A 24,274-nucleotide genomic window follows, 5' to 3' on the forward strand; every position below is an offset into this window, starting at 1 on the left:
ACAGAATAGCTGATTGATTACAGAAAACTGACTTCAAAAGGCAGAATAATGGCAGTGGGTAGAATAATGCTGATCACATGTTACAAGTATAAGAAAAGTATGGTTCTAGACTTTTTTCTTTGTTGCTTAACACATAAAGATCCAAAAAAAAAAAAAATCAAAACAAGTAACTTGGTAGAAAGTCTTTTTTATAAAATTCAAACTCCTTTACAATATATCAAGATTCATTTTCTGGTTACTTTTGAGAATATTGTTTGGGTGATAATAACTTAAAATAACCCATCCTTTGTATGAGGATGCAATTAAGTAGCAGAAATAATATAAGTTGCTTTTTTTTTACTTGCTTTACTGCAAGTAAGATAAAATAGGATAAAACTGGGTTAAGACATAATGAACCTATGCAAAGTCACCAACCTTTTACATATGTATGATGAGCTTCTCTTAAGTAGTAGAGTTGTTCCCAAATATCCGGGTGTAAAATGTAGTTTTATTATTTTTATAATGTTAACCTAGACAAGAGAAAATGAAGATTTGCACATATTTTTCAAAACTCAAGACAAGGACATTTCCATATACAAAAACAAAAAAGGCGAAACAATGTGATAGGGTTGTTCTGAATTTCCCAAGCCTAAGGACTCCATAAATAAGTTAAAATAAAACTGATGCTTCAAGTCAAAATTTCTTCATACAATAACTAATACTGTTCTGATTGACCTTATCCAACTGCCCTATTACCTAGTGAGAGGGGGAGCACAAAAAAGCCAAGAGTAGATGAAACTTATACACAAAAACAGTAATTTAAGGACATAAAAATAGAATTGGTAAAATGTGGTTTGCATTTGTTCAACATTTGCATTAACTTGAATCACTGGTAACAAGTGTACTGTTAACAAAAAATTTTAAATCTTAGCGAAAATCAAACGAAAAATGTTGATTGACACTACTTCAAAGAAGTTCTGCCATTTATCTTCCATCCAAGTCAATAAAAATAAGTGTTGAACAGCAAGGACAAAAAAATCACTGAGGCACTAAAAGATTTTACGAAAATGGATTTGCATCACCCCTACCACCTCTTGCCCCTAAAGGTCTTTAACACACTTGAAACATATTTACCTTCACTTTTTCTTGAGCTCCAGTTCGTTGGGTCAAAGAAGTAATCTTAAATGGGCTTAATTTTTATTACTTCAAACTTGAAAAGAATGACACAGGTTGCCTGGAACCACTATGTGGTTAGCTCAAAGAAAGAAAAGAAATGTAAGAGTAACAAGACTACTCTGAGTTTAATATACCATACCCAAAGAATAAAATGGTTAACAGCTAAATTGGGTTATAACCCAATTTTTCTTTTTCAGTTTTAATGTTTCTGCCACTTAAGGCATTCAAAAAGTGACATTTCTGAGGAGCATTGCAGTCATTCCAAACAACCATTCAACAAAATTACTTTTGTAGTATTTCTGTTTTGTCTTTAGTTAAAAGTTCCAGGATCAACATAAGGATAAGCAAGAAACTCTCCCAGTTTGTTGCCTTCAGAATCATAATGGAGCATCCGGAAACAAACATCACAGAAGAAACAAGGGTCCTCTGGTGCAAAGCAGTCATTGTTGGTTACCCATCTGTTTTTAAAACAAAAAAATTATTGTTATTTCATACCTTTCACTCACATGTAAAAAGAGGGAATAAAGAGTGGCGATACCACATCGTTTTACTACCAAAATGTTTTGTTTTTTCTGCTACTATGCTGAGGCAGCTCTGATATGGTGGATAGAGAAGTGAGTCTGTAAGACCTCAGCCTGTCACATACAAAATATTTAAGTAAAATGGAGAAAATTACAGTACCCACCTTCCAGGACTTTTGTGAGGATCTTATTACTATAAAGTGCTCTGCACATCATATAACTGCTGCTGTTAATATGCTGCTCTTTGTTTGAATAGTGGCATTAGGCAAATTATATCCTACACATTTAATCACAATTGGTGCTTTTATACAATCAAAACTTGTGATAAATATATCCCATCAAACTTTTGAGTATAAAAGTTGAGAATAGCCCAGATAAAATTTTTACATGTATTTATTACATGGCACCTTTATTCACTGTGAGGTAATTTTATAAGTAAATATGGCATCCCATCATGCAAAGTTTATTGATATAGTTTGAAGGGGAAAAAGTGCCACCACCAAAATAGAAGCATTCAATATTATATAGAAACTGTAATCTGCTAATATGGGACTCAAACAGCTGTAAAAGTCAGCCTGGATGTAGGAGCTAAAATACCCATAAAATTATAAAAAGACTTCTAACCTAGAATTTAAGTTTTATGTTAACTACTGAAAGCATGACTGTTAGTTAACTGAAGTTATATACTTAAAAAGATTATCCAAATGTTCCTTATTTTTAAAAGCTATTCGGTCTGTGAAATCATGTGTATTAAAATTAACAAGTTTAACTGCTTAAGAAATCTCATTCATTCTAAAAACAAGCTACCATTGTGCATTCTATAGAGAACAGGGTGCCTTCATGAGGAAGGATGCTCATTAACTGGGAAATGGGTGAATAAGATGCACCATATATGATTGTGATGCAGTGATATTTTGCTATATGATAAATGATGAGGGCTGGTTCCATGTTATCCACCTCCAGAAAGAGAACTGACAAACTTGAGTGCAAACCAAAATATACTTTTCCTCACTTGCATGATTCCACATGTATAACTGATACCACATTACTTGCCTACTCAGTAGACGGAGGAAGCAGAAGGGAGAGAAAGAATATGGAACTCAAAAAATAAAAATCACCAAGACCATCAAAATTTTCAAAACTCCACAAGCACTTCAAATGCGAGACAGCAAACATGAGATCTAATGCCAGATATATCATTAACTTGCTATATATACCACAATGTGTAACTCTTAAAACTCTGGGTTTCAGCTTCAATTTCTGAAAAATTCTGGGGTTATTCCAATGAGCTAAGGTTTCTTTTAATTATAGAACAATAAGTTCTAGTTTAGCGATTTTACATAGATCTCTTCCTAAGATTCAAATAGAACTTTGCTTCCCTTTTTAAGACTTTCACCATTTCACTTATTCTGATTCTAATAGCTTTCCCACTGTTGTGTTGACTAATCAGAATTTGTACTATGTTATTAAAAAGTAAACAAAGTACCCAAAGCATAACATGTTTAAATACTCATTTATTTTCAATGTACATTTTCCCATATATGGTCAGAATGCTAATGTTCCCAGTAAAACCATTAATGTTAAAAACTGAAAAACATGAATCAAACAATAGCATCACTTACCTGGCTGTGTACATTTTACAAACAAAACATTTCCTGGTCCATAACCAGTGCTTCTTGGTGAGTAGGGGATAAAGTGTCTTATCCAAGCAGTCATCATGATGGACAAGTCTTTTGCCATAAGGAAGAAAACATTAGGGCATTAATTAAAAAGATACAGAAGTATTACACAACATTCTTCACACTCATTTATTAGTATATAAATTACTATTAATTGGCATCAATATATCAGAGCTTCCCTGTCAGTTTAAAAGTTATTACAATAGCTCAATGTTTACAAAAATTCAGTTTGTATAAAACCTGAGTGCAGATTATGATTGTTTTTACCGTAATTGGTAAAAAATGAGAAAAATGTTTAAAGAAATAATTTTCAGAGCAAATATATTTAATTTTGTTGTTTAGATAAACCATCCTTCTAATCATCTAGGTATACAACAGTTTACAAAACTGATCTATCCATTATTCTTTTACCCTATATATCTACTTCACCAAATGTTTCTACCTTCACAAATCTCTTAAAATATAACTCCTTCCAATACTGCTGCTACTATCCTGGTTTAGACTTCCTTCAAACTTCTGTATTCTTATTAAGGGAGTTTCCATTCTTCTAGCAATCAACTTTTTTTTTTTTTTTTTTTTTAATTTAATAGCCTTTTATTTACAGGTTACAGGTTACATGCTTATATGCATGGGTAACTTTACAGCGTTAACAATTGCCCAAACCTCTTGTTCCGATTTTTCACCTCTTACCCCTCCCCCCTCCCCTAGATGGCAGGATGACCAGTAGATGTTAAATACATTAAAATATAAATTAGATACACTATAAGTATACATGACCAAAACATTATTTTGCTGTATAAAAAGAATCAGACTCTGAAATATTGTACAATTAGCTTGTGAAGGAAATCAAAAATGCAGGTGGGCATAGATATAGGGATTGGGAATTCAATGTAATGGTTTTTAGTCATCTCCCAGAGTTCTTTCTCTGGGCATAGCTGGTTCAGTTCATTACTGCTCCATTGGAAATGATTTGGTTGATCTTGTTGCTGAGGATGGCCAGGTCCATCAGAACTGGTCATCATATAGTATTGTTGTTGAAGTATATAATGATCTCCTTGGTCCTGCTCATTTCACTCAGCATCAGTTCGTGTAAGTCTCTCCAGGCCTTTCTGAAATCATCCTGTTGGTCATTTCTTACAGAACAGTAATATTCCATAATATTCATATACCACAATTTATTCAGCCATTCTCCAACTGATGGACATCCATTCAGTTTCCAGTTTCTAGCCACTACAAAAAGGGCTGCCACAAACATTCGTGCACATACAGGTCCCTTTCCCTTCTTTATAATCTCTTTGGGATATAAGCCCAGTAGTAACACTAGCAATCAACTTTCACAATAACATTCTCAACACTTTTCTCTCTCACACCTTGAAAGAAAGAATAGTTGTGGGTTTTGTTCCTTTCTCCCAATATTTATCACTGATTTTGCATTTAAGCAAGTGCTTAATGTTTGCTGAATTGTTGAATTGAATCTCATCTAAATTCCTGCATCTCCTCTAATATCCCAGACATACCATCCTGTCTCTGCTTAATTCTTTCTAATGAAAGCTTTTTAACTTCAGTGAGGGAGATCATTAAAATTAAAAAAAAAAAACAAAAAAAACAAAAAAAACATTATGCTAGCAATATATTCATTATATCAAGCCAACATATGCCTCGGTCAAACTTCTATCCTTTGGTCCTATTTCTGCAACATGGAACCATAATGATGTATCAAAACTTTCCATATGAAAGTCTTTTGCGTATTTCTCATATGTTCAAAGTGATAACTCTGCAAAATCCCAAAACCTCAAATAAAGATACATTTTAGAAAGATTTCCAATAGTAACTGAAACATGTAAACCAAAATAGGCTATTACAAGAGTATTTTAATTCCAATTTAAACAATTTTCAATTAAAATTAGCAGCCAACTTCTAAAGAGATTTGGTTTCTAGATTCAATTTTAACTTGATTGGTTACAAATCATACAATTTTGAGAAACATACAGTAATTAGTAATAACCAAATTCCCATATGAATCAACTATTTTACTTACAGTGAAGCTAAATAATAGAACCAAAGGCCTCTTAACCATTTATAAATATAAATTTCCACTAAAAAATGTACACAAAATTTTAAGTGGAGATGCCAAAAATACATCTATCTTCCTGTGCTCACAGCTACAGTGACACCTATTCCTTGATAACTCTAGAGTGACTTCCTCCCATACAACAATCAGCTAGGTCAAGTGGAAAAAAGAGTGCTCAGGCAGCAAAGGCAGAGAGCAACAGAAACAGAGGCTGGGGAAGGTGAGGAGATATGGCAACCTTAGAAGTCAGGCCACTTAAATTGTTCCCAGTGGCCCTGATGAGTTTAGGAAGGAATAGAGCTAAAATTTCCAGCTTCTCTGACTCCCAAAGAAGGTTTTAAGAAGCTTTGAGCAAAAGGTTGCAGCTTTCAGAGCAATTTCAAATAGTACTAAATTGGAACAAGGAAGCAACAGTGGAGGTAGGTAATTAGGGTCTTGTATATATAGATATTGTAATTCCAAGTATTAGTAAAAAGAGTTCCTCTACTTGTGCCATCGGTGATTGACAGCTAAATGAAACATATAACTAATTTCTAAGATTCATCTTTAGTGACTATAATCCTTCCAATTAAATTTTATTTTTACCAGAAATGTTAAAAATTTTGATTTTTTTTCTCTTTCACCATCTGGTAAAGATATTAACTAATAATCTGCATATGAAAGGGGAAAAAAAAAGGCAAAACCACAAAATGCATAATCATCCCTATTAACTGCGTCTGCTGAGAATTTAGATTTAGTACCAATGAAACAGAAGACAGAAAGCGAGGAAATCCCAAGTGTTTATAAAGCTCTGGTCATTGGATTGAAATAAAATTTTTTTGTTCTGTTTTGAGTAGCCTGTAATGACATTAATAATTATTTTTTTCCTATTCTAGTGTCCATTATGTTCAAAATAGAGAAAGGAAATGAAAGAAAGAAGAGGATAAGTTAAAATATCTACATACCTTATATCTGTGATGATGACAACATGCTCACAGTCTCCCTGGTGACAATACAAGTAAGGAAAACCTAATTTAATGTACAGGTCATTGAAAGTAAAATCTTCCATTTTAGCAGACTGGAACTTGCCATATCCTCGATCATGGGATTCTGACCACTCAATAATTGTTCTGAAAAAACAAAAAACAAAAAACATGAGTATATATGATCAACCATGCTACCCAAGAAACTTAAACAGGCAGAAGATATCTGACTGGGGAATTATAATGAGCTACAACCAACCCCACCCCCACCCAGTTAACTTGGTGTTAAGACATGATGAGACTTCAATATTCTTGTCTTTCTTTTACTCCCTGTAATTGGTATGAAGATAATTTCGAAACACAAGAATGTAGAATTCTGACTGAATTAGTTAATAAATTACTAACCTATTATTTATATAATTTCAATTAATATCTATAACAAAGTAATAATGATAGTATAGCACTTTAAGATTTGCCCTTTGCAAAAATCTCATTTTATCCTTACAACTCTGGATGTAGGTAGAGACTTTCATTATCCCTATTTTATATTTACAGCAACTAAGGCAGAGAGAGGTTAAGTGACATATTCAGCTAGTAAGTATTTGAGGACAAATTTAATCTTGGTTCTTTCTGACTCCTGGTCCAGGATTCTATCTACTATGCCATCTAGCTGTCTGCTCAAGTTATAATTAAGCAGTATCACAACATGTTTTAGGAAACCTGATTCCCTTCCCCCCCCCTCTTCCTTTCCTCCCCATCACTCCTTCCTCTGCTTCCCAGTTGTTAATGATCTTCCTCTGCTCACTTGTACTTCATCATGTATTATATGTGTACATATAATATCCTCCATAAAACTCTAGTTAGAATTTATTCAAAGGCAGAGAATGAATTTTTACCATCTTTTCTCAAAATACCCAGGACAATATTCTGCACCATAGGGAATTAATAGATTTGTAGAATTTAATTTATGACAAAGTACAGCTTGGGGATCTGTTTTAATGGTATAGCAATTAAATTTTTGGATTTGTTTGCAAGGCTGCAAAATAAGATTATGAATAAATTTTTTTTTAAGTTTTTGTTTTTCAATCAAGATATTTTCAGAAATTAATGTCTGTCCCCAAATAAATATTCTCTACCTTATTTTTGGTTTGATAAATGCTTATGATTAGCTTAGTACTCTGATCACAGAATTTTCAAAAAGTTAAGAAGTCCTAAATATCTTAGGTAATCAAAATAATTCTTGTACAAAAGTCTTAGATTCAAAGCTATTATTTATACTGCTTCTGCTTTTAAACTGGAAAAAAATAGATTTTATGAAAATTACCTGCTCAAATCTCTGCATTCAGGGTATCTTCTATCATTGTAAAATGTTCCTTCAAAATAAAAGAAAGCTGACTTGTAAAGATCCTATAAGAAAGGATATAAGGGAATTAAGGTCAAGGAGAGGAGAAAGTGCCATTAATGATTATACAAGAAAATCATGTATTACTGTGTCCATTATTAAACTTTACCATAATGTTAGCCACTAGTATGGTTTTTAAATTACATAAAACTGATTTTACAGGAACTCAATAAACAGGCAAGATTTTACCATTTTCAGTTTAATTTACTATGCTGTCATTTTAGCTGTCACATTGTAATTTTAATTTGTGTTTATGCTTACATTCAAAAAAGTTTCACAAAAAGAACTTTCCCTTAAAACCAGCAAACTAAATCTCTTCTTCATTTTTATAATATATGCTACACACTTTTAATGGTAAGATAGTTAAATGGAAAACCTAAACCTTTCCATGCTAACATTCTTTTCTTTCTTGTGAAAGCCAGCATGAAGTTTCAGGTATCTTTTGCAGCTGTTTATCTTTAGCATAGTTGTAAGAGTAATATGCTATTGCATTTGTACAATGCTCATTAACGTTTTTTAAGTGCTTTCATAAATATAATTTAATTTCAACTGAAATTTAGTGATGAAAGAACTAGGGTTAGTCAAATGATTTTTCCCAAGATCCCAGTTAGTGGTACATCTAATATTAACATCCATGAAAACTTGAATCTATATGGCTTTTACTACACAATGATAAACTGGAAAATAACTCTTACCTATCTGTATCTAATCTTGGGAGCTCATCCCAATAAATCCCCCTATATGATTATAAAGACTTATATGACCTATACACCAACCACGATGTTCTGAAGAATAAAGTAAATTAATTCTACAAAGAATGTGACAAGATTCTTTAAATCAAGTTGCTGTGTATTTGTTGATGTTAGAGCAAAGAGTCACAGGAAATAAAGAAAACTGAAATAAAGGTTGAAAAAAAATATTTTTTTCATAATATATATAATATAAAATATAATATTTAAAAAATACATAAAAAAATGGAGCTTTACACCTATGTATCATGAATACTTTTTCTTTAAAAAGAGTCCAAATTGGAAATGGAGTGGATGCCCATCATATCATTGAATATGAATATAATAGAATATCATTTTTCTATAAGAAGTGATGAGCAGCTTTTCTTGTAAACATATTATTGGATTTTAGCTTTGAATCCAGTCTGCTATCCACTTATTGTTTTATGGAAAAGTTCATCCCATTCAATGAGCAGCTTTTCAACAATGAGGTGATTCAGCCCAATTCTAGTGGACTTATGATGGAGAGAGCCACCTATAGTCAGGGAGAGGACCATGGGGACTGCATGTAAATCACGACATAGTATTTTCATTCTGTTGTTGTTTGTTATTTTCTTCCTTTTTGATCTGATTTTTCTTGTGTAGCATGATGGATGTGGAAATATGTTTAGAAGAGTTGCACATGTTTATCCTATAGTGGATTGCTTGCTGTTGAGGGAAGGGAGAGGTGAGGAGAAAAAAATATGGAATATAAGGTTTGCAAGGGTGAGTGTTAGAAATTATCTTTGCATGTACTTTGAAAAATAAACAGCTATGATTAAAAATAAATAATAGGTTGATTTCAGAAAATCCAGGACTTTACATGAACTGATTCCGAGTAAAGAGAGCAGAATCAGGAGAACACTGTTCAGTAACAGCAAGATTATGTGATGATCAACTGTGAAGGACTTAGCTCTTCTCAGCAATGTGGTGATCTAAGATAATTCCAAAAGACTTGGGATGGAAAATGCCATCTGCATTCAGAGAAAGAACTATAGAGACTGAATGTAGATGGAAGCATAGTATTTTCATCTTTTTAAAAATTTGTTTGTTTTTTCTCTCTCATGGTTTTCTCCCTTTTAGTCTAATTTTTTAATGCAATATGCTAATTTGGAAATACATTTAAAAGGATTGCATATGTATAACTATCATATTCCTTGTTGTCTTGAGGAGGGAGGAGGGAAAGAGAAAAAAACGTGGAACACAAAATCTTACATTAAAAAATGCTGAAAACTATCTTTACATGTACTTGAAAAAATAAAATATTATTGAGAAGAAAAAAAACCACATTGGGAGAATATGAGGGAAAAGGAGAGGAAAAGTGTGAGATGAGAAATGAAATTGACTTTACAATTCTTGCCTGACATGGCCTAGTATGCATATATTTAGATATCTTTAAAGATAACTATCTTGGTACCTGGAATTTGCAATTTACTTAGATTAGAACAATTTGTCCACATTAAGATAAGTTCTTCAACACTTATCTTTCCCCCCACCCAAATTATTACCATTTCAAAGGCACAGATTATATAGTAATCAGATGGAGGTTACATAGCAACTCACTTATACTTCTCAATTTGTAACCAGATTTTCTTTTTATGTACTTAAATAAATAAATAATATGGGGGGAAAAATCTGGATTTTTTTCCTATTCTGAGAATCACTGCAAACATTTATTAAAATGATCTGTTAAAAATCACTATATCCTAACATTAATTATAAGATGCTTTCTAAACTTCTAGAATGCGCTACATTAAACATTCTTTCACCCTGCCCCCAACACAAAAGAACATATATAGGATTTTTTCCCTCTTTCTTAATTTATCATTGGAAACAGGCCTAATGGTAATATGGCTGGATCAAAGAGTAGAAGCACTCTAGTGGTTCTCTGGGCATGGTTCCAGATTATTCTCCAGAATGGCCGGTTAGTTCACAGGTCTACCCATTGGTGTCCTAGTTTTTCCTATAGCCCCTTCAACATTTGCACTTTCCCTTTCATTTTGGCCAATCTGATGGGTATGAAGTGATATCTCAGGGTTGTTTTAATTTGCATTTTGCTAATCAATGATGACATGGAGCATTTTTTCCTATGACTATAGACTTTTAATTTCTTCACTTGTAAATTGCATATTCATGCCCTTTGATCATTTGTCAATTGGGGAATGACTTGGATTCTTGTGGATTTGACAGATTTCTTTAGATAGTTGGGATATGAGATCTTTACCAGAGATACTATCAATAAATTCCCCTCCCCCAATTAGAAAGAATCCAAAGGTGCTGAAGCACCAAACATCACTAAAAATGAAACTGATATTAAACATCTTTTTCAGTTATCAAGTGGATATTTTTCTCCCTCACACTGAATTTTTCTCCCTTCTCTAAAAAATAGAAAACCCAAAAGCAAAATCTTTGGCTATCTATGAGTATATTCAAGCAAACCAAAGTCCTATATTGGTCATGTCCAAAACATGTGCTTTCTCCTGTATAACATAGTCTATCACTTCTCTTTCAAGAAATGGAAAACTTTCATCATCATCTATTCGCCAAAGAAGTATGAAAACTGACTCCTCTAAGCAGGAAAAAAAAATAAAGGTTAAAAAGGAAATGATTCTGATAATCACTATTTTTTCCACCAAGAACTTTAGTCTATGTAAACAATAGTTACCATAAGTATGAGAAGTGAACTATAAACCAAGGCTAAGGTCAAGTTAGAGTATAATTTCATTTACAAAACACTGAAGAAAGGAGGATGGTAGCCAACTATGAGTAGTAACCTCATGAAAAACAGAGGGGAAAAATGTCTTGATTTTTAAACCCTAACATAAGATCCAGCTTAGCCTTATCATCTCAAGAGTATTTAAAGAAAAAGTTTGGAAGAAAAACAAAATGTGTGAATACAACAGACCATAAGCATTTTTGGAGTAATACACTACAATTACAATTAATAATGAGATTCAACAATTGGAATTTTGTATGTATGTAAATACTATTTTTTCAATTACATATAGTTTTTAACATTCTTTTTTTTAATTATTATATCTTTTTATTGACAGAACATATGCATGGGTAATTTTTCACATTTCAATAAGTTTAATAAGAGCTAAGTAAACGCTTTAGTTTCGCAGAAACTTTCCCTACCCAAATTACAACTTCTGTCCAAAGTTTGATACTTTCTGTATCAAAGACATATAAAACAGGAATAATCTTCTCACTAGTGAACTTTGCCATTTTCAATGATAAGCACAAATTGTTGCTTCTTATTTTCTCTCTAATGCATATTTATCATGAAGTTATACATCTGGACCTATTGCTATCAGTACAGCAGTGTATATATCGATATGATCAATGAGTATCTTCTGTAACATACTAACACTAACAGTTCCAATTGACTAGCTATAAAATACTTCCTGAGATCATTTGAAACAAATAGGATATTAACACAATATTGATAATGTAGTTAAAAATTAATTTGATAAATCATTAATTAATCAGAGAAATGCAAATTAAGACAACTCTGAGATACCACCACACACCTGTCAGATTGGCTAGAATGACAGGGAAAGATAATGCAGAATGTTGGAGGGAGTGTGGGAAAACAGGGACACTGATACATTGTTGGTGGAATTTTGAATACATCCCGCCATTCTGGAGAGCAATTTGGATCTATGCTCAAAAAGTTATCAAACTGTGCATACCCTTTGATCCAGCAGTGTTACTACTGGGCTTATATCCCAAAGAGATACTAAAGAAGGGAAAGGGACCTGTATGTGCCAAAATGTTTGTGGCAGCCCTGTTTGTAGTGGCTAGAAGCTGGAAAATGAATGGATGCCCATCAATTGGAGAATGATTGGGTAAACTGTGGTATATGAATGTTATGGAATATTATTGTTCTGTAAGAAATGACCAGCAGGATGAATACAGAGAGGCTTAGAGAGATTTACATGAACTGATGCTGAGTGAAATGATGAGAACCAGTATATCATTGTATACTTCAATAATGATACTGTATGAGGATGTATTCTGATGGAAGTGGATTTCTTCAACAAAGACAAGATCTAACTCAGTTTCAATTGATCAAGGATGGACAGAAGCAGCTACCCAAAGAAAGAACACTGGGAAATGAATGTAAAATGCTTGCATTCTTGTCTTTCTTCCCAGGTTATTTTTACCTTCTGAATCCAATTCTTCCTTTGCAACAAGAGAACTGTTCGGTTCTGCACACATATATTGTACTTAGGATACACTGTGACATATTTAACTTGTATAGGACTGCTTGCCATCTGGGGGAGGGGGTGGAGGGAGGGAGGGGAAAAGTCGGAACAGAAGTGAGTGCAAGGGATAATGTTGTAAAAAAAATTACCCAGGCATGGGCTCTGTCAATAAAAAGTTATAATAAAATAAAATAAAAAAATTAATTTGATAGGGAAGGGATTAATGAGAAGAGAGAAATACCAATTGATGAAATCTGGTTGTCTTTTTTTCAAACATTGAGCATTGGCTAAACATTAAAAGCAGTGGGCTAGAAGAATATATAAGATTGTCCTCACAGAGTTCATAATCTATCACAGTAATTAAAACAGGAATATAAATAATTTTAAATTACATGAGAAGTACACAGAAGACACCAATTTTGAACAATTCTAGGTCAGGCTTTGTGGAGGTGTCCCCTAAAAGCTGTCAATGAAAGATAAGAATGCTCTCTATGCTTCACAGTCTCCTCATCTGTAAAAAGTGTTGGTTGTCTTTAGCACTAAGATCCTATTACTTCCAAGTTTGGTCAAAGCACATTCATGTAGTAATAGAAAGGGAGGGAGATCATAAACTGTCTAAGATAGATGAATAGAGCCAACCTTCTTCACAGATGTACTAGATAAGAAACTAGAAATTAGAAAAACAGTTATAAGGCTACTTTAATAGGAGAGCGAACAGTAAAAAAGGCAACAATGGGAACAGAAAGGGAACTATATTCATGGTACAGATTGTAGAGGGAGACCGATTAGAACCTGCAACTGTTGGAATCCAACTGATTGGAAATGAGAGTAAAAAAGACAATCCAGAGAAGACAATGGGATTAAAAAGTCATTCCTTTACAGTTTTAACTTATGTTCTTCATAATAACAAAAATATCTCACATTTATAGAATGGTTCATGTTTTTCAAAATATTTAAATATACATTACCAAGATGGAAATGACAGGGTAGCATTGCAAAGAGAGCAGAGAACCCAGGTTCAAATCTCAGCTCTGAAGCTCACTCTCTTTGTGATCATGGGTAAGTTATTTACCCTCTTCCTTTCAAGTTCCTCATGTGTTAAATAAGAGGCCTGATGAGAGCCTCAGATCTCTTCTCTCTAGATCTATGACTATGACACCCAAATATGATAAAGTCGGGTAGCCAGACATGACATGTATTAATATCTCAATTTGGGGATGAGGAAATTGAAGATCCAAAAGTTTTAAGTGATTTTCCAGAGATCACATGGATAAAGTGGCTAAGTGGCAGAGTTAGACTGGTCTTCTGCTCCATAAACTGGTGTAGTATTTCTAGGGCAAAGAAGGTATCATATATACTCTTTCACCTCTAGAGACAAGTAATAGCAAATAAAACTCATTTCTTTTATTTTACTGATGGTTTCAAAATTTTGCTCACTTTTCCAGAGTTGAATGAATTTTTGTATTCTATAACATGTACATTTTCCATGAAACACTCAGGCTTAAAGCCTGTCCACATAGGGCACTTGATGAAAGATTTGTCTAACATTATAAATCACAACTGTATATGTACTTCTTATATTAATTGCCTAGTTTTTCTGAAAAATCACCTTACCTTACTAGTGTGCTCAGGTGCCTGGTCAGGTGTGCTGCTGAACTCTCCTCCAATCTGAAGGTCACTGGCACAACAAAATGAATCTCTGAGTTCTGTGAGCTTTTGACTGCCCAACACCAGTAGGGTTTGATAGGGTTTACGTTCTTTATGCTACAAATCAAATAGCAAGACAAAAGTCACATCAAAAGAGAAAATCTGTTTGTATTAGGATGAGGGATGTCTCTTTCAAGGCATGTTACTCTGGAAGCAATGTTGGACTCAAAATTAAGGAGAGATTCATGTTCAAACTCCATTTCTAAAACTTAAAAAGTGATGCTGACAAACAAATGAGTTACCTTACATAAGACACTTAACCTCTTTAAACCTGTTTTCTCTTTGTAGAATAAAGTTATTAATTTTCTATTTATCTCACAGAATTGTTGTGAGTGAAATATTCACAATAACCCTAAAATTTATAAAAGAGATTTTAAAAAAATCATGTGAGCAGTGAGTATTTTTCATCTCAATATTGCCTATCCATTTTAAATGGATGTTTTTTACATCCATTTTTTTTTTAATTTAATAGCCTTTTATTTACAGGTTATACGCATGGGTAACTTTACAGCATTAACAATTGCCAAACCTCTTGTTCCAATTTTTCACCTCTTATCCCCTATCCTCTCCCCCAGATGGCAGGATGACCAGTAGATGTTAAGTACATTAAAATATAAATTAGATACACAATAAGTATACATTTACATCCATTTTTATATGCTTTTTTATATTTACTACTACTTTTTACATGCTTTTTGCATTTATTACATCATTTTGTCCTTAAAACACCCGAGATAGGTATAACAGATATCATTATTATCACTTAATGTAATATTGAGGAAAATGCAATCATTTTTATACATTTTAAGTAACTATACACATTTAAGTGTATACTTAAGTGTGTATTAAGAATTGTAGTTCTCTTTTTTTAAACCAGAAGAATTTTTAAAACTAGGGCATTTATTACTTAGTGACAGAAAAGCCTCCTCTGCAAGAAGTAGATCCAGGTTAAATTTCCAATTAATGTAACTCAGCTTTTGTTTTACTAGACACAAAGATGTACTGTAGTGGAAAAGTACACTTCAGAGCAGAAGAAATGTGCCCAAAACCTAGTTCTGCTACTTTAGTCAGTAAGTGGATGGCATTGTTTCATGTGTTAAGGTCTCATTTTCCTCATCTTTAAAATAAAGGGACTGGATGACCTTTAAGGTCTAATCCAGTTCTAACATTTTGTGAAAATTATGTGTAGAAATTAGATATGAATACTAATTTAATAAGGCTGGCTTACCAACAAGGAGGTTCTTCCTGATAAATACAAAACCTTTCAATTTGGGGCAGCTAGTTGGTGCAGTAGATAGAATACCAGCCATGAAGTCAGAAGGACTTTTGGCCTCAGACACTTAACACTTTCTAGCTGTGTTACTCTGGGCAAATCACTTCACCCCAAATACCTCAGCAAAACAACAAAAACAACCTTTCAATTCAATTCAATAAGGAATTCTAAGTCTTTGAGCTCATACGGACTTTCAAATCCCAAGACAGCATTTTAAACTCTAAATAATATATGGTACTATTATTTCTAGATCCTGTAGAATGGAAAAGAAAAATAAAGGAATTTCAGCTTTTTCAATTAATTATCTATAGGACATGTGAAACTAGATTTCTCAGAGACATTTCAAAGACAAATGTCCAAAACAAAACTTTCCCCCTCAAATGTTGCCTAAACTTTCTGCAGAGGGCAGCATCTCCAGTCTCTCAAGTTTGTAACCTTCATATAATCTTTCATTCCTGGCTTCCCCTTCACAACAAATCAGTTACCAAATCTTGCCATTTTTATATCCATATCTCTTCTACCTACCCTTTCTTGATTCTTACATAGCCACTCCCTTAATTTAGGTGCTGACTATCTCTTGCCTGCACTGGCCTTCTAGTCTCCCTGCCTCATATATTCTATTTCCACTAAAATCTATTCTCCTCACAACAAATTATTTTCCTCAAAAACAGAGTTGATCATATCAATTCTACTCAATAACCTCCAATAACTCCCTATTGCCTCTAGAATAAAACACAAATCCTTCTTTTTTTTTTTAGCTCCTAGTCTTTAAAATACTTGGTCTCATCTCACTTTTTAAACTTCATTATACATTTCTCCCCCTTCCCACACTCTACCATAGGTCTCTGTACCTCACACATGACCCTCCCTATTTTGATTCCCATGCCTTTGTCCTGCTGTCCTGTTCTATCCCTGACTCTGAGAATATAGTTCCCTCCTTTCTTCAAGACTCAATTCAGGGATAGAGAGATAGAGCACTAGTCCTGAAGTCAGGAGGACCTCAGTTAAAATCCATTGTTAGATACTTAATACTTACTAGCTGTGTGAACCTGGGCTGTTATGCCACAATTCTCAGTTTCCATAATTATCCTGACCCAGTCCTGACTCAGTTTCCCTGCTTCACAAGGCTCTGTCCTGCAAAATCTCCCTTCCCTTTTTATCAGAATATTTGATAAGGATAAAAGATAATGTTTTAGAATATCAGAATGCCTTTCCCTATCCCAAGCGATCTACTGTCTTATCAAGATGCCTCCTCCTGATTATGTCATCTCATCTCCAGAGGCTCATCCCACCCTGTCAGAGTCCCATCCCACTCTCAGCACCCTGACTCAGTCCCTGCCTCCCTCTATACCTGTATCTGAGTCACATGTATATATGTCATTGAGAACTCTGCTGGATTCTTGGAGTCGATCTCATTCAGCCCTGGGACCAAACTATGGATCCATTTGGTCCCAGTGAATTTCTTCATTTAATAAATTATGAAATACTCTCTACTCTCTCTCTTGCTCAGTTTCTCTGGCATTACAGGGCAAGTCATTTAACCCCAATTGCCTCCCCCCAAAAAGGAAAAAAAAAAATCTTACTAAGATGAATATTGAAAACCATTTTTACTTGTAATTGGAAAAATAATATACTACTAAGACTCAAGCACTATCTACATAAAGCCTTTCCTGATGCCCTCAAATGAAAGTATCTTCTCTCCCCAATTACCTTATCTTTGTTCTATGTGTGCTTATACATGTATGTTGCCTTCTCTGAATGGAAGCTCTTTGAAAACAATAATAATTTCATTTTTTTTTTTTGTCTTTGCAGTCCCAGTACCCAGCACATAGCAGATGCTTCATGTTTGTTGACTGGTTATTGTAGGAAACCAATCATGATAAATTTTTATCATTATTGAGTTACTTTTTAGTTTTCAGAACTGACCTTACTAAATATGACAGGATAGAAGATATTCAGAGTTAAAATAAGTTCTCCTTCATTAACTAGGTCTGCTGGATTTGATGGCTTCTTTCCTATGGCATGTGATTCCTGATGGAGAAGAACAATGGAAAAAAATGAACAATGTCCAATTAAGCTTCTAGGATGTATAAAGCTGCTTTACAGTTTATGATTGATCATGATTAAATACATTACAATTAAAATTATGGTATATTAACAAACAAAAGGTTTAAAGACGGAAGAAAAAAGATGACCCCATAAATTTACATGATGTTACAAAATCTTATATCTGTTTAAAAATTTCTTGTTTTCTTATAATTAGAGGAGAGATGTGGCCTGAGTGATCAGGAAGGAACACAAGGTTAGATTCAGGTAGGAAATAGAAAAAGAACGAGGAGTAGTGGTACAATAGATACAAAGTCAGAATTCAGAACAGAATTAAAGGGAAAGAAAGCACTAAGAACAGAATCAAAAGCAAAGCCTGAGTATCATAAGGGCATCAGGTGCTAGGATTATATATGCTTCTCTTCTTCCTCCTCCTTCCTCTATCCTTCCCCCCATACTGCCTGTTATATATTCTTTAAAAAAAAACTGCCTGGGAATTGTGAGTTAATTATATTCCATAAGAGGGCTTCACTAAATGCTCAGCCATGGAAGCTGTGAGAAAAAAAAGGAATCTTACCATCTCATAGGCAAAGGTTTCTTGTCTGCAGATACGATCTACTGTTATGGTTTCTTCTCGATGCTCCAAGGCCCTCTTTCTAAGTCTATTGGAATTTTTGAAAAATTAAATTTAAGTTTGAGAACATTCTTCATTAAAATATCTAAATTGTTTATGATTTAAAAACTGTGTGTAAAACAGATATTCTACAAATAAATGCTTTAATACCTATTTTGGGAATCTATTGATCTCATTGAAAACTGGAAAATTTTACTTAATTCTTTCCAGTATATTCAATGATAAGCTTAAACACTTAAATGGGAAAACATTTTAAAAAAACAAACACTACTCATCATTGTCATGTCAATTTAAACTACCTTTGGATTATTTAAGAGAACTTGAAAAAATAATAACAAAATTTACCTGAAAAACAAAGTATCAAGGAAATTAATGGAAAAAAAAAATGGGGAGGAAGAGGACCATAGCAGCATTGATGAATAGCCAGGTGGGCATTGTCAGAGAAAGCCTAAGTACTCTGAGGCCTTTTGTTCAAGTGGACTTTTGATTATAGTCCCACCCCAGATGGAGGTTTCTAGAAACCTCACCTTTACTACATCCAATCAAAAAGTCAAGTTATGATAATGTTAATCTTTGCCAAACTTCTCAATGAATTTAGCCAGTGAATCAAAGGCATACTCCCACCTCAAGACATTTTCTTTTTGGTTAATTGTGGGTTCTGCTAGGGAAGTAGTCTTTCCCTGTTAATTGCTAAAACCCCTTTCCTTGCTAACTTCCCAAAAAATTTAGCCTGCTCTTAGGAAGACAATAACATCTTTGCCCCTTGATTTGGAGGATATGTAAGTTTACAAATTCTTTGGAGATGACTTGAAACACTAGCCTATAACCCCAACATACCTTTGGGGTATTATCCCATTACTCCATCATTTGGTGGTTTGATATGGAGAGAGTATGACTGCATCCCATAATCTAAATAGTACCAAATCTCAAACTATACCATAAAACTAAAACAACTTGGCACTGAGTAAGAAATAAAGATTGATAGGTGGAATATGTTAGATACAAAATTCACAGAACCAAATGAACTCAAGAGACCCAGCATTTTGATAAACCCAAGATCCTAGTTATTGGGAAAAGAACTCATTAGGTGACAAAAACTCCTAAGAAACTAGGTGACAAAAACTCCTAAGAAACTAGGTAAAGACCAAAATCTCACACAATATTCCAAGACAAGCTACAAACAGGTACATGATTTAGACATAAATGTTAACATCAAAGGAAAATCAGAGGAACGTGTAAATTACCTGCCAGATTTATGGATGGGGGGGGGAAGAGTTCACGACTGTCTCAAGACATGAGGTAAAATGGACAATTTTGATTATCTAAATCTAAAAATTTTCTTCCAATTCAGATAAAATGACCTAAAAAGTAACAAGTGCAAGGGTAAGGAGTGGGAATCTTTACAGCAAGATTCCCTGGAATAGATTTCATTTCTAAGATACTAGAGCACTGAGTCAAATTTAAGAAGACCTATTCCCCAAGTGATAAATGCTCAAAGAATATGAACAAGGAGTTTTCTTTTCTTTTTTCAAGGGCAAAGATTTTTTTTATGCTGCTAACAAAGGGCTAAATCCAAAAGCATTTATTTTTAAGCTATTAACCAGGAGGAAGATGCTAAGAGGTGGGATTTCACTAATGACTGGTTGACTGACAAGCTAATTCTAAAAAGGATTTAGCACCCTAAAAGGAGTTATTAGGAGCCTATAGTAAGCGCAAATCTCTTATAGGGAATATATAATCTTTGGGGTTAGACATCATAACTTGGCTTTCAGAATTGACACAATAAGGCAGAGGCCCACTTAAGCAAAAGGCATAAACAAAATAAAAAAAGTTCACTTACAATCCTATCAGTGCTCTTCCTGCTCATCTCATAGAAGAGCTAGACTTCCAGATTGTTTTCAGCAATTCAGGCTTTCTCTGCTAAAGCCCACCCAGGACTTCATCATTTCCCCCCTCAAATAAATGGGACCCCAAGTTTTTGAGGTGTGGGATGGAGCTCTTATCTTTTGAAACTACTTTCTGCTAAGAGAATAAGCACTTTTCTGAGGAAGAAATATATGTGAAATAATTGCACTGATAAATGCAAATTAAAACAATTCTGAGGAAGTAACTTGCTTCTATTACATCGGCTAAGTTGATAAAAAAGGAAAATGACAAATGCTAGAGGGGTAAATAAGTTTTTTAATGTACTTTGTGAAGCTGTGAACTAGTACAACCATTTTGGAAATATGATCCAAAAATAATTAAATTGTGCATAACTTTTGCTATAATTCTTCTATCATAAGATCTATTTCCCAGAATTCAAAGAAAAAGGAAAAGCAGTTGTTTTTGTGCCATCGAGAACTGGAAACTGGGAGGACAGGGTGTCCATCAAATGGGGAATAAACTATGATAAATCAATGTGATGGAATACTGTTTAAGTTGTTTTCAATATTCATTTTTGTAAGATTCTGTGTTCCAAGTTTTTCTGCCTTCTTTCCTTATCTTTCCCCTCCCCAAGACAGGAAGCAATTTGATATATGTAAAAACATGTGCAATACAAAAAATATTATGTTGTAAGAAATGATAAAGGGAATGGTTTCAGAAAAAGCTGGAAGACTTGAATGAATTAATGCAAAGTGAATAATCAGAAGAAGAATTTATGCAATAACAACATTTAAAATTCATACAAATACTAATGATTAATTTCTTTTTTTTTTTTGGGGAACCATGACCTTCTTTAAATGGCTAGGGCTTGGAATTTATAAATGGCACCTACATTGCTGAGGGTTATGAAAGTAAATGTCAAGAGTCTCTATCCCCGCCTCCCCACCCCAATCCCTATCACATGTATAACTAACAGCCTCAGTGTAGGTCAAAGAAAAGAATACTATATTACAATGAAATGGGGCAAACATACACACATATATAACTCAATTTGTGCATACATTTACTCTAATGTAGTTGGACTAGACCCGTGATTTCATTAATATAAAAAGCTCTTACAAGGATAAAAGATTCTCTCTATTAAAATATATTAGGATCTGTTCTTACATAGTTTTAGAAAGGTGAGAGGAAATATGGTATAAGGAAAAGAAAGAAAGCTGGTCTTAGTGTCAAAAAGACCTAGGTTCAAGTCCCACCTCTTTCACGTCTAATATGGTCTAATATGGACAAACTCTACCATAGGAAGAGGGTAAATAGCAAAGAATTAAATAATCTTTTAGTGACAATTTAATTATTATTAAGTTTATTTTACCTTCATTTCCTTGCCAGCTTTTAGTGTAGCAGGTCAAATACTTTTCCTAGGACTTCCAAAGATCTAACTAATTGATCAAACAACACCCTAGTAGTACAGGTTACTAGTGAGAGGCAGGGTAAAAAAAAGACACAAAAAAGTTTGACAGAATCTTCTTCCCCCCAAAGCTATCAATCTTAGGAATTAAATGATAAAAGACAGTGTACCAGTGCAAAGTGTAAGAACAGTTCTAGTGAGGGAGAGGTCACTGTGAACTGGGAAAGTATCAAGGAAAATATCACTGTGATTAGGATCTTAAAAACGAGTAGTTAGAATGAAAGAGAGGAGAACATTCCAAGAGGTGTGGTATGAGCAAAGAAGAGGTGGCAATATAAGGCACTCTGACAGAACTAAGAATAGATCAATTTAAAAAGGGAGGAATAGTGGAAAGTAAACCTGGAAAGGAAACTTGGGGCTAAAATATGGAGCGTGTTGAATATTATCAGCTAAGTTATCAGGATTTTATCCTGAGGTAATGGGAATCACTGGAAGTTTTGGTCAACTTAATGAAAATTCACAACTAAAGTTCTTTTCATTCTGACAGAGGTCTATTTTTTTTTTTTTTGAGTGAACTTTTCAAAGTAACCAAGAGAGATATCTCTTTTTCTTTGGCACAACAATAAGGGCTGAATTAGGATGCTAGCAGTAGTAATGAGTAGAGACACATTACAAAAAAGAAGATCCCAAAGGAATTGATGACAAATTGGATATAGATCTCAAAGGAATAGCCATGTTAAGGTTGACTTTTTTTTTTTTTAAACCCAGGAATCTAGAAGAATGGTAGGATCTGTATTATTAATAAAAATAGTCTGGAACAAATAAACAAAACGCTAATAGCCTCATCATACAAATATTATGAAAGAAATTATATTTCATAAATGGTTTGTACAAAAAAAGGTATTACAATATTGTGTGTAACAAATATCTTTACTACACAGAAAAAATGAACTTTAAAAATTCACACTGCATTATAAAATCAGTCTACCATACCCCAAAGTCACTAGGTTGGTGTCTTCAGGAATGACTTCTGGATCATCCTCTTCTTCACAATACTTCAACTTATCCAAACTAAAGAAGGAAATGAAGTAACTTAGATATTTTTGACTGGTGAGATAACCATCCTTTCTAGTAGGATGAATGTTCTGAATAATTAGAAAGTAAGGCAAAATATATTGATATCACATAAGAAAGTTTTACTTAATATTTTTGGTACAGTTACTCTGAAATGAACACTAAATATAACTAGTGGGTTTAATGTTCTATTTATGGAACCAATGTTCATCAAGAAAATAATAGCTAATAATGACAATCGCTAACATCTGTATCAGGCTCTATGCCAGAAACTGCTAAGCACTCCATAAATATTATCTCATCTGGTCCTCAGAAAACCCGAAGAGGCAGTTGCTATTATTATCCTCCCCACTTACAGATGAAGAAACTGAGGTTAATGATTTGCTCAAGGTCACACTGCTGAGAAATGTATGAGGCCGAGATTTGAAGGCGAGAACATGACTTTCTATTCTTCTGACCCGGTTAGTGGAAAAATGCAATCCACAAGTCTTTTCTCTTTCTCTGAAAAGTTCTTTTCTTGGGGGCCAGCCAGGTAAACTGAGACCAAAGATATTATCAGTAAAAAAAAAGATACCAAACAGCAAAGAAACTTTCAAAATTGCTATCCGGGATATAATGTCACAGATTGTGAGATTCATAGAGATGACAGAGTCATGGCCCACAAGAGAACTTAAATCCAACCTTCTCGTTTTAAAAGAGGGGCAGCGAAGGTCCAAAGAGGTGAGATGACTGGGATGTGAGCCCAGGTCTTTGGATAACCCCCTTCTTAGGCGCCTCTTTCTGCAAGCCCAGCACCGAGCGCAGCGGCCGGGCACACAGCAGGCACTAAATAGAGGCTGACTGGATCCCAACGCCCTTTTCCCATCACTGCGCCAAGCCCTTCTCCCCGGCTTGGTCCGGAATCCGAGGGTCTCCTTTACCGGCTTTTGCCAGTCTTTCCCCAGGGGCCCCTTCCTGAGTGACAAAGGGAGGAGAGGGGGTGCGGGTTTCTGGGCGTGACCGCCCCCTTCTGCCCACCAGCAGTTACCCGCTCCCCTCCCCCACCTAACTCAGGTACAGGCCCCTGGGACAAGTCCCAAAGCCGGGGTGGGGGAGGGGGCCTGGCCGGGAGCGCAGGCGGGGTCCCTCCTCGGCCAGGCCCGGCGGCCCCCGAGTACTCACCCGCACACGAGGCTCAGCTCGGTCGCGGTCTCCAGGCTGCAGCCCAAGTCTTCGGCCACGGCCGCATCTTCCTCGCCGCCTCCGGCCCCGGTCAGGCTGCCGGGAGCCGGCGGCTCCAGAGAGAAGTCGCGGGCCCCAACAAGCCTTTCCTTCCACAGCTTCCCCAGAGCCTTCACCAAGAAGGGCTTCGTGTTCAGCTCCGGGATCTCGTATTCCGGGAACCTGAACCCGCCCCCGTCGCCTGAGGAGCCGCCGCCGCCGTCCCCTAGACGATCAGCAGCCATGTCCGACCTCCTCAGCTCCGAGTCACGCCAAAGCCGGGTTTGCATACCCCTCC

The 24,274-nt window shown here is 34.8% G+C and overlaps 1 protein-coding gene across 2 annotated transcripts; it reads right to left on the bottom strand.

The window, feature by feature from the left end:
• Positions 1–199: 199 nt before the first annotated feature.
• On the bottom strand, positions 200–24,248 carry SNAPC3 (small nuclear RNA activating complex polypeptide 3). 2 transcript variants are annotated; one of them, XR_004233257.1, is made up of 10 exons: positions 23,938–24,248; positions 22,696–22,773; positions 18,372–18,456; positions 17,675–17,779; positions 14,383–14,532; positions 7,713–7,795; positions 6,371–6,535; positions 3,299–3,406; positions 1,114–1,613; positions 200–509 (listed from the first exon to the last, which is right to left on the bottom strand). XR_004233257.1 is itself a non-coding variant. In XM_031961564.1 (9 exons), exons 1-9 carry the CDS (start codon positions 24,219–24,221, stop codon positions 1,466–1,468), a joined length of 1,206 nt encoding a protein of 401 aa, XP_031817424.1. In that variant the 5' UTR covers positions 24,222–24,248; the 3' UTR covers positions 200–1,465. The 2 variants fall into 2 exon arrangements, 1 of the variants encoding a protein (XP_031817424.1); XM_031961564.1 differs by having other exon boundaries at positions 200–1,613.
• Positions 24,249–24,274: the final 26 nt, after the last annotated feature.

Source organism: Sarcophilus harrisii, chromosome 1 (assembly GCF_902635505.1).
Source record: "Sarcophilus harrisii chromosome 1, mSarHar1.11, whole genome shotgun sequence".
NCBI lineage: Eukaryota > Metazoa > Chordata > Mammalia > Dasyuromorphia > Dasyuridae > Sarcophilus > Sarcophilus harrisii.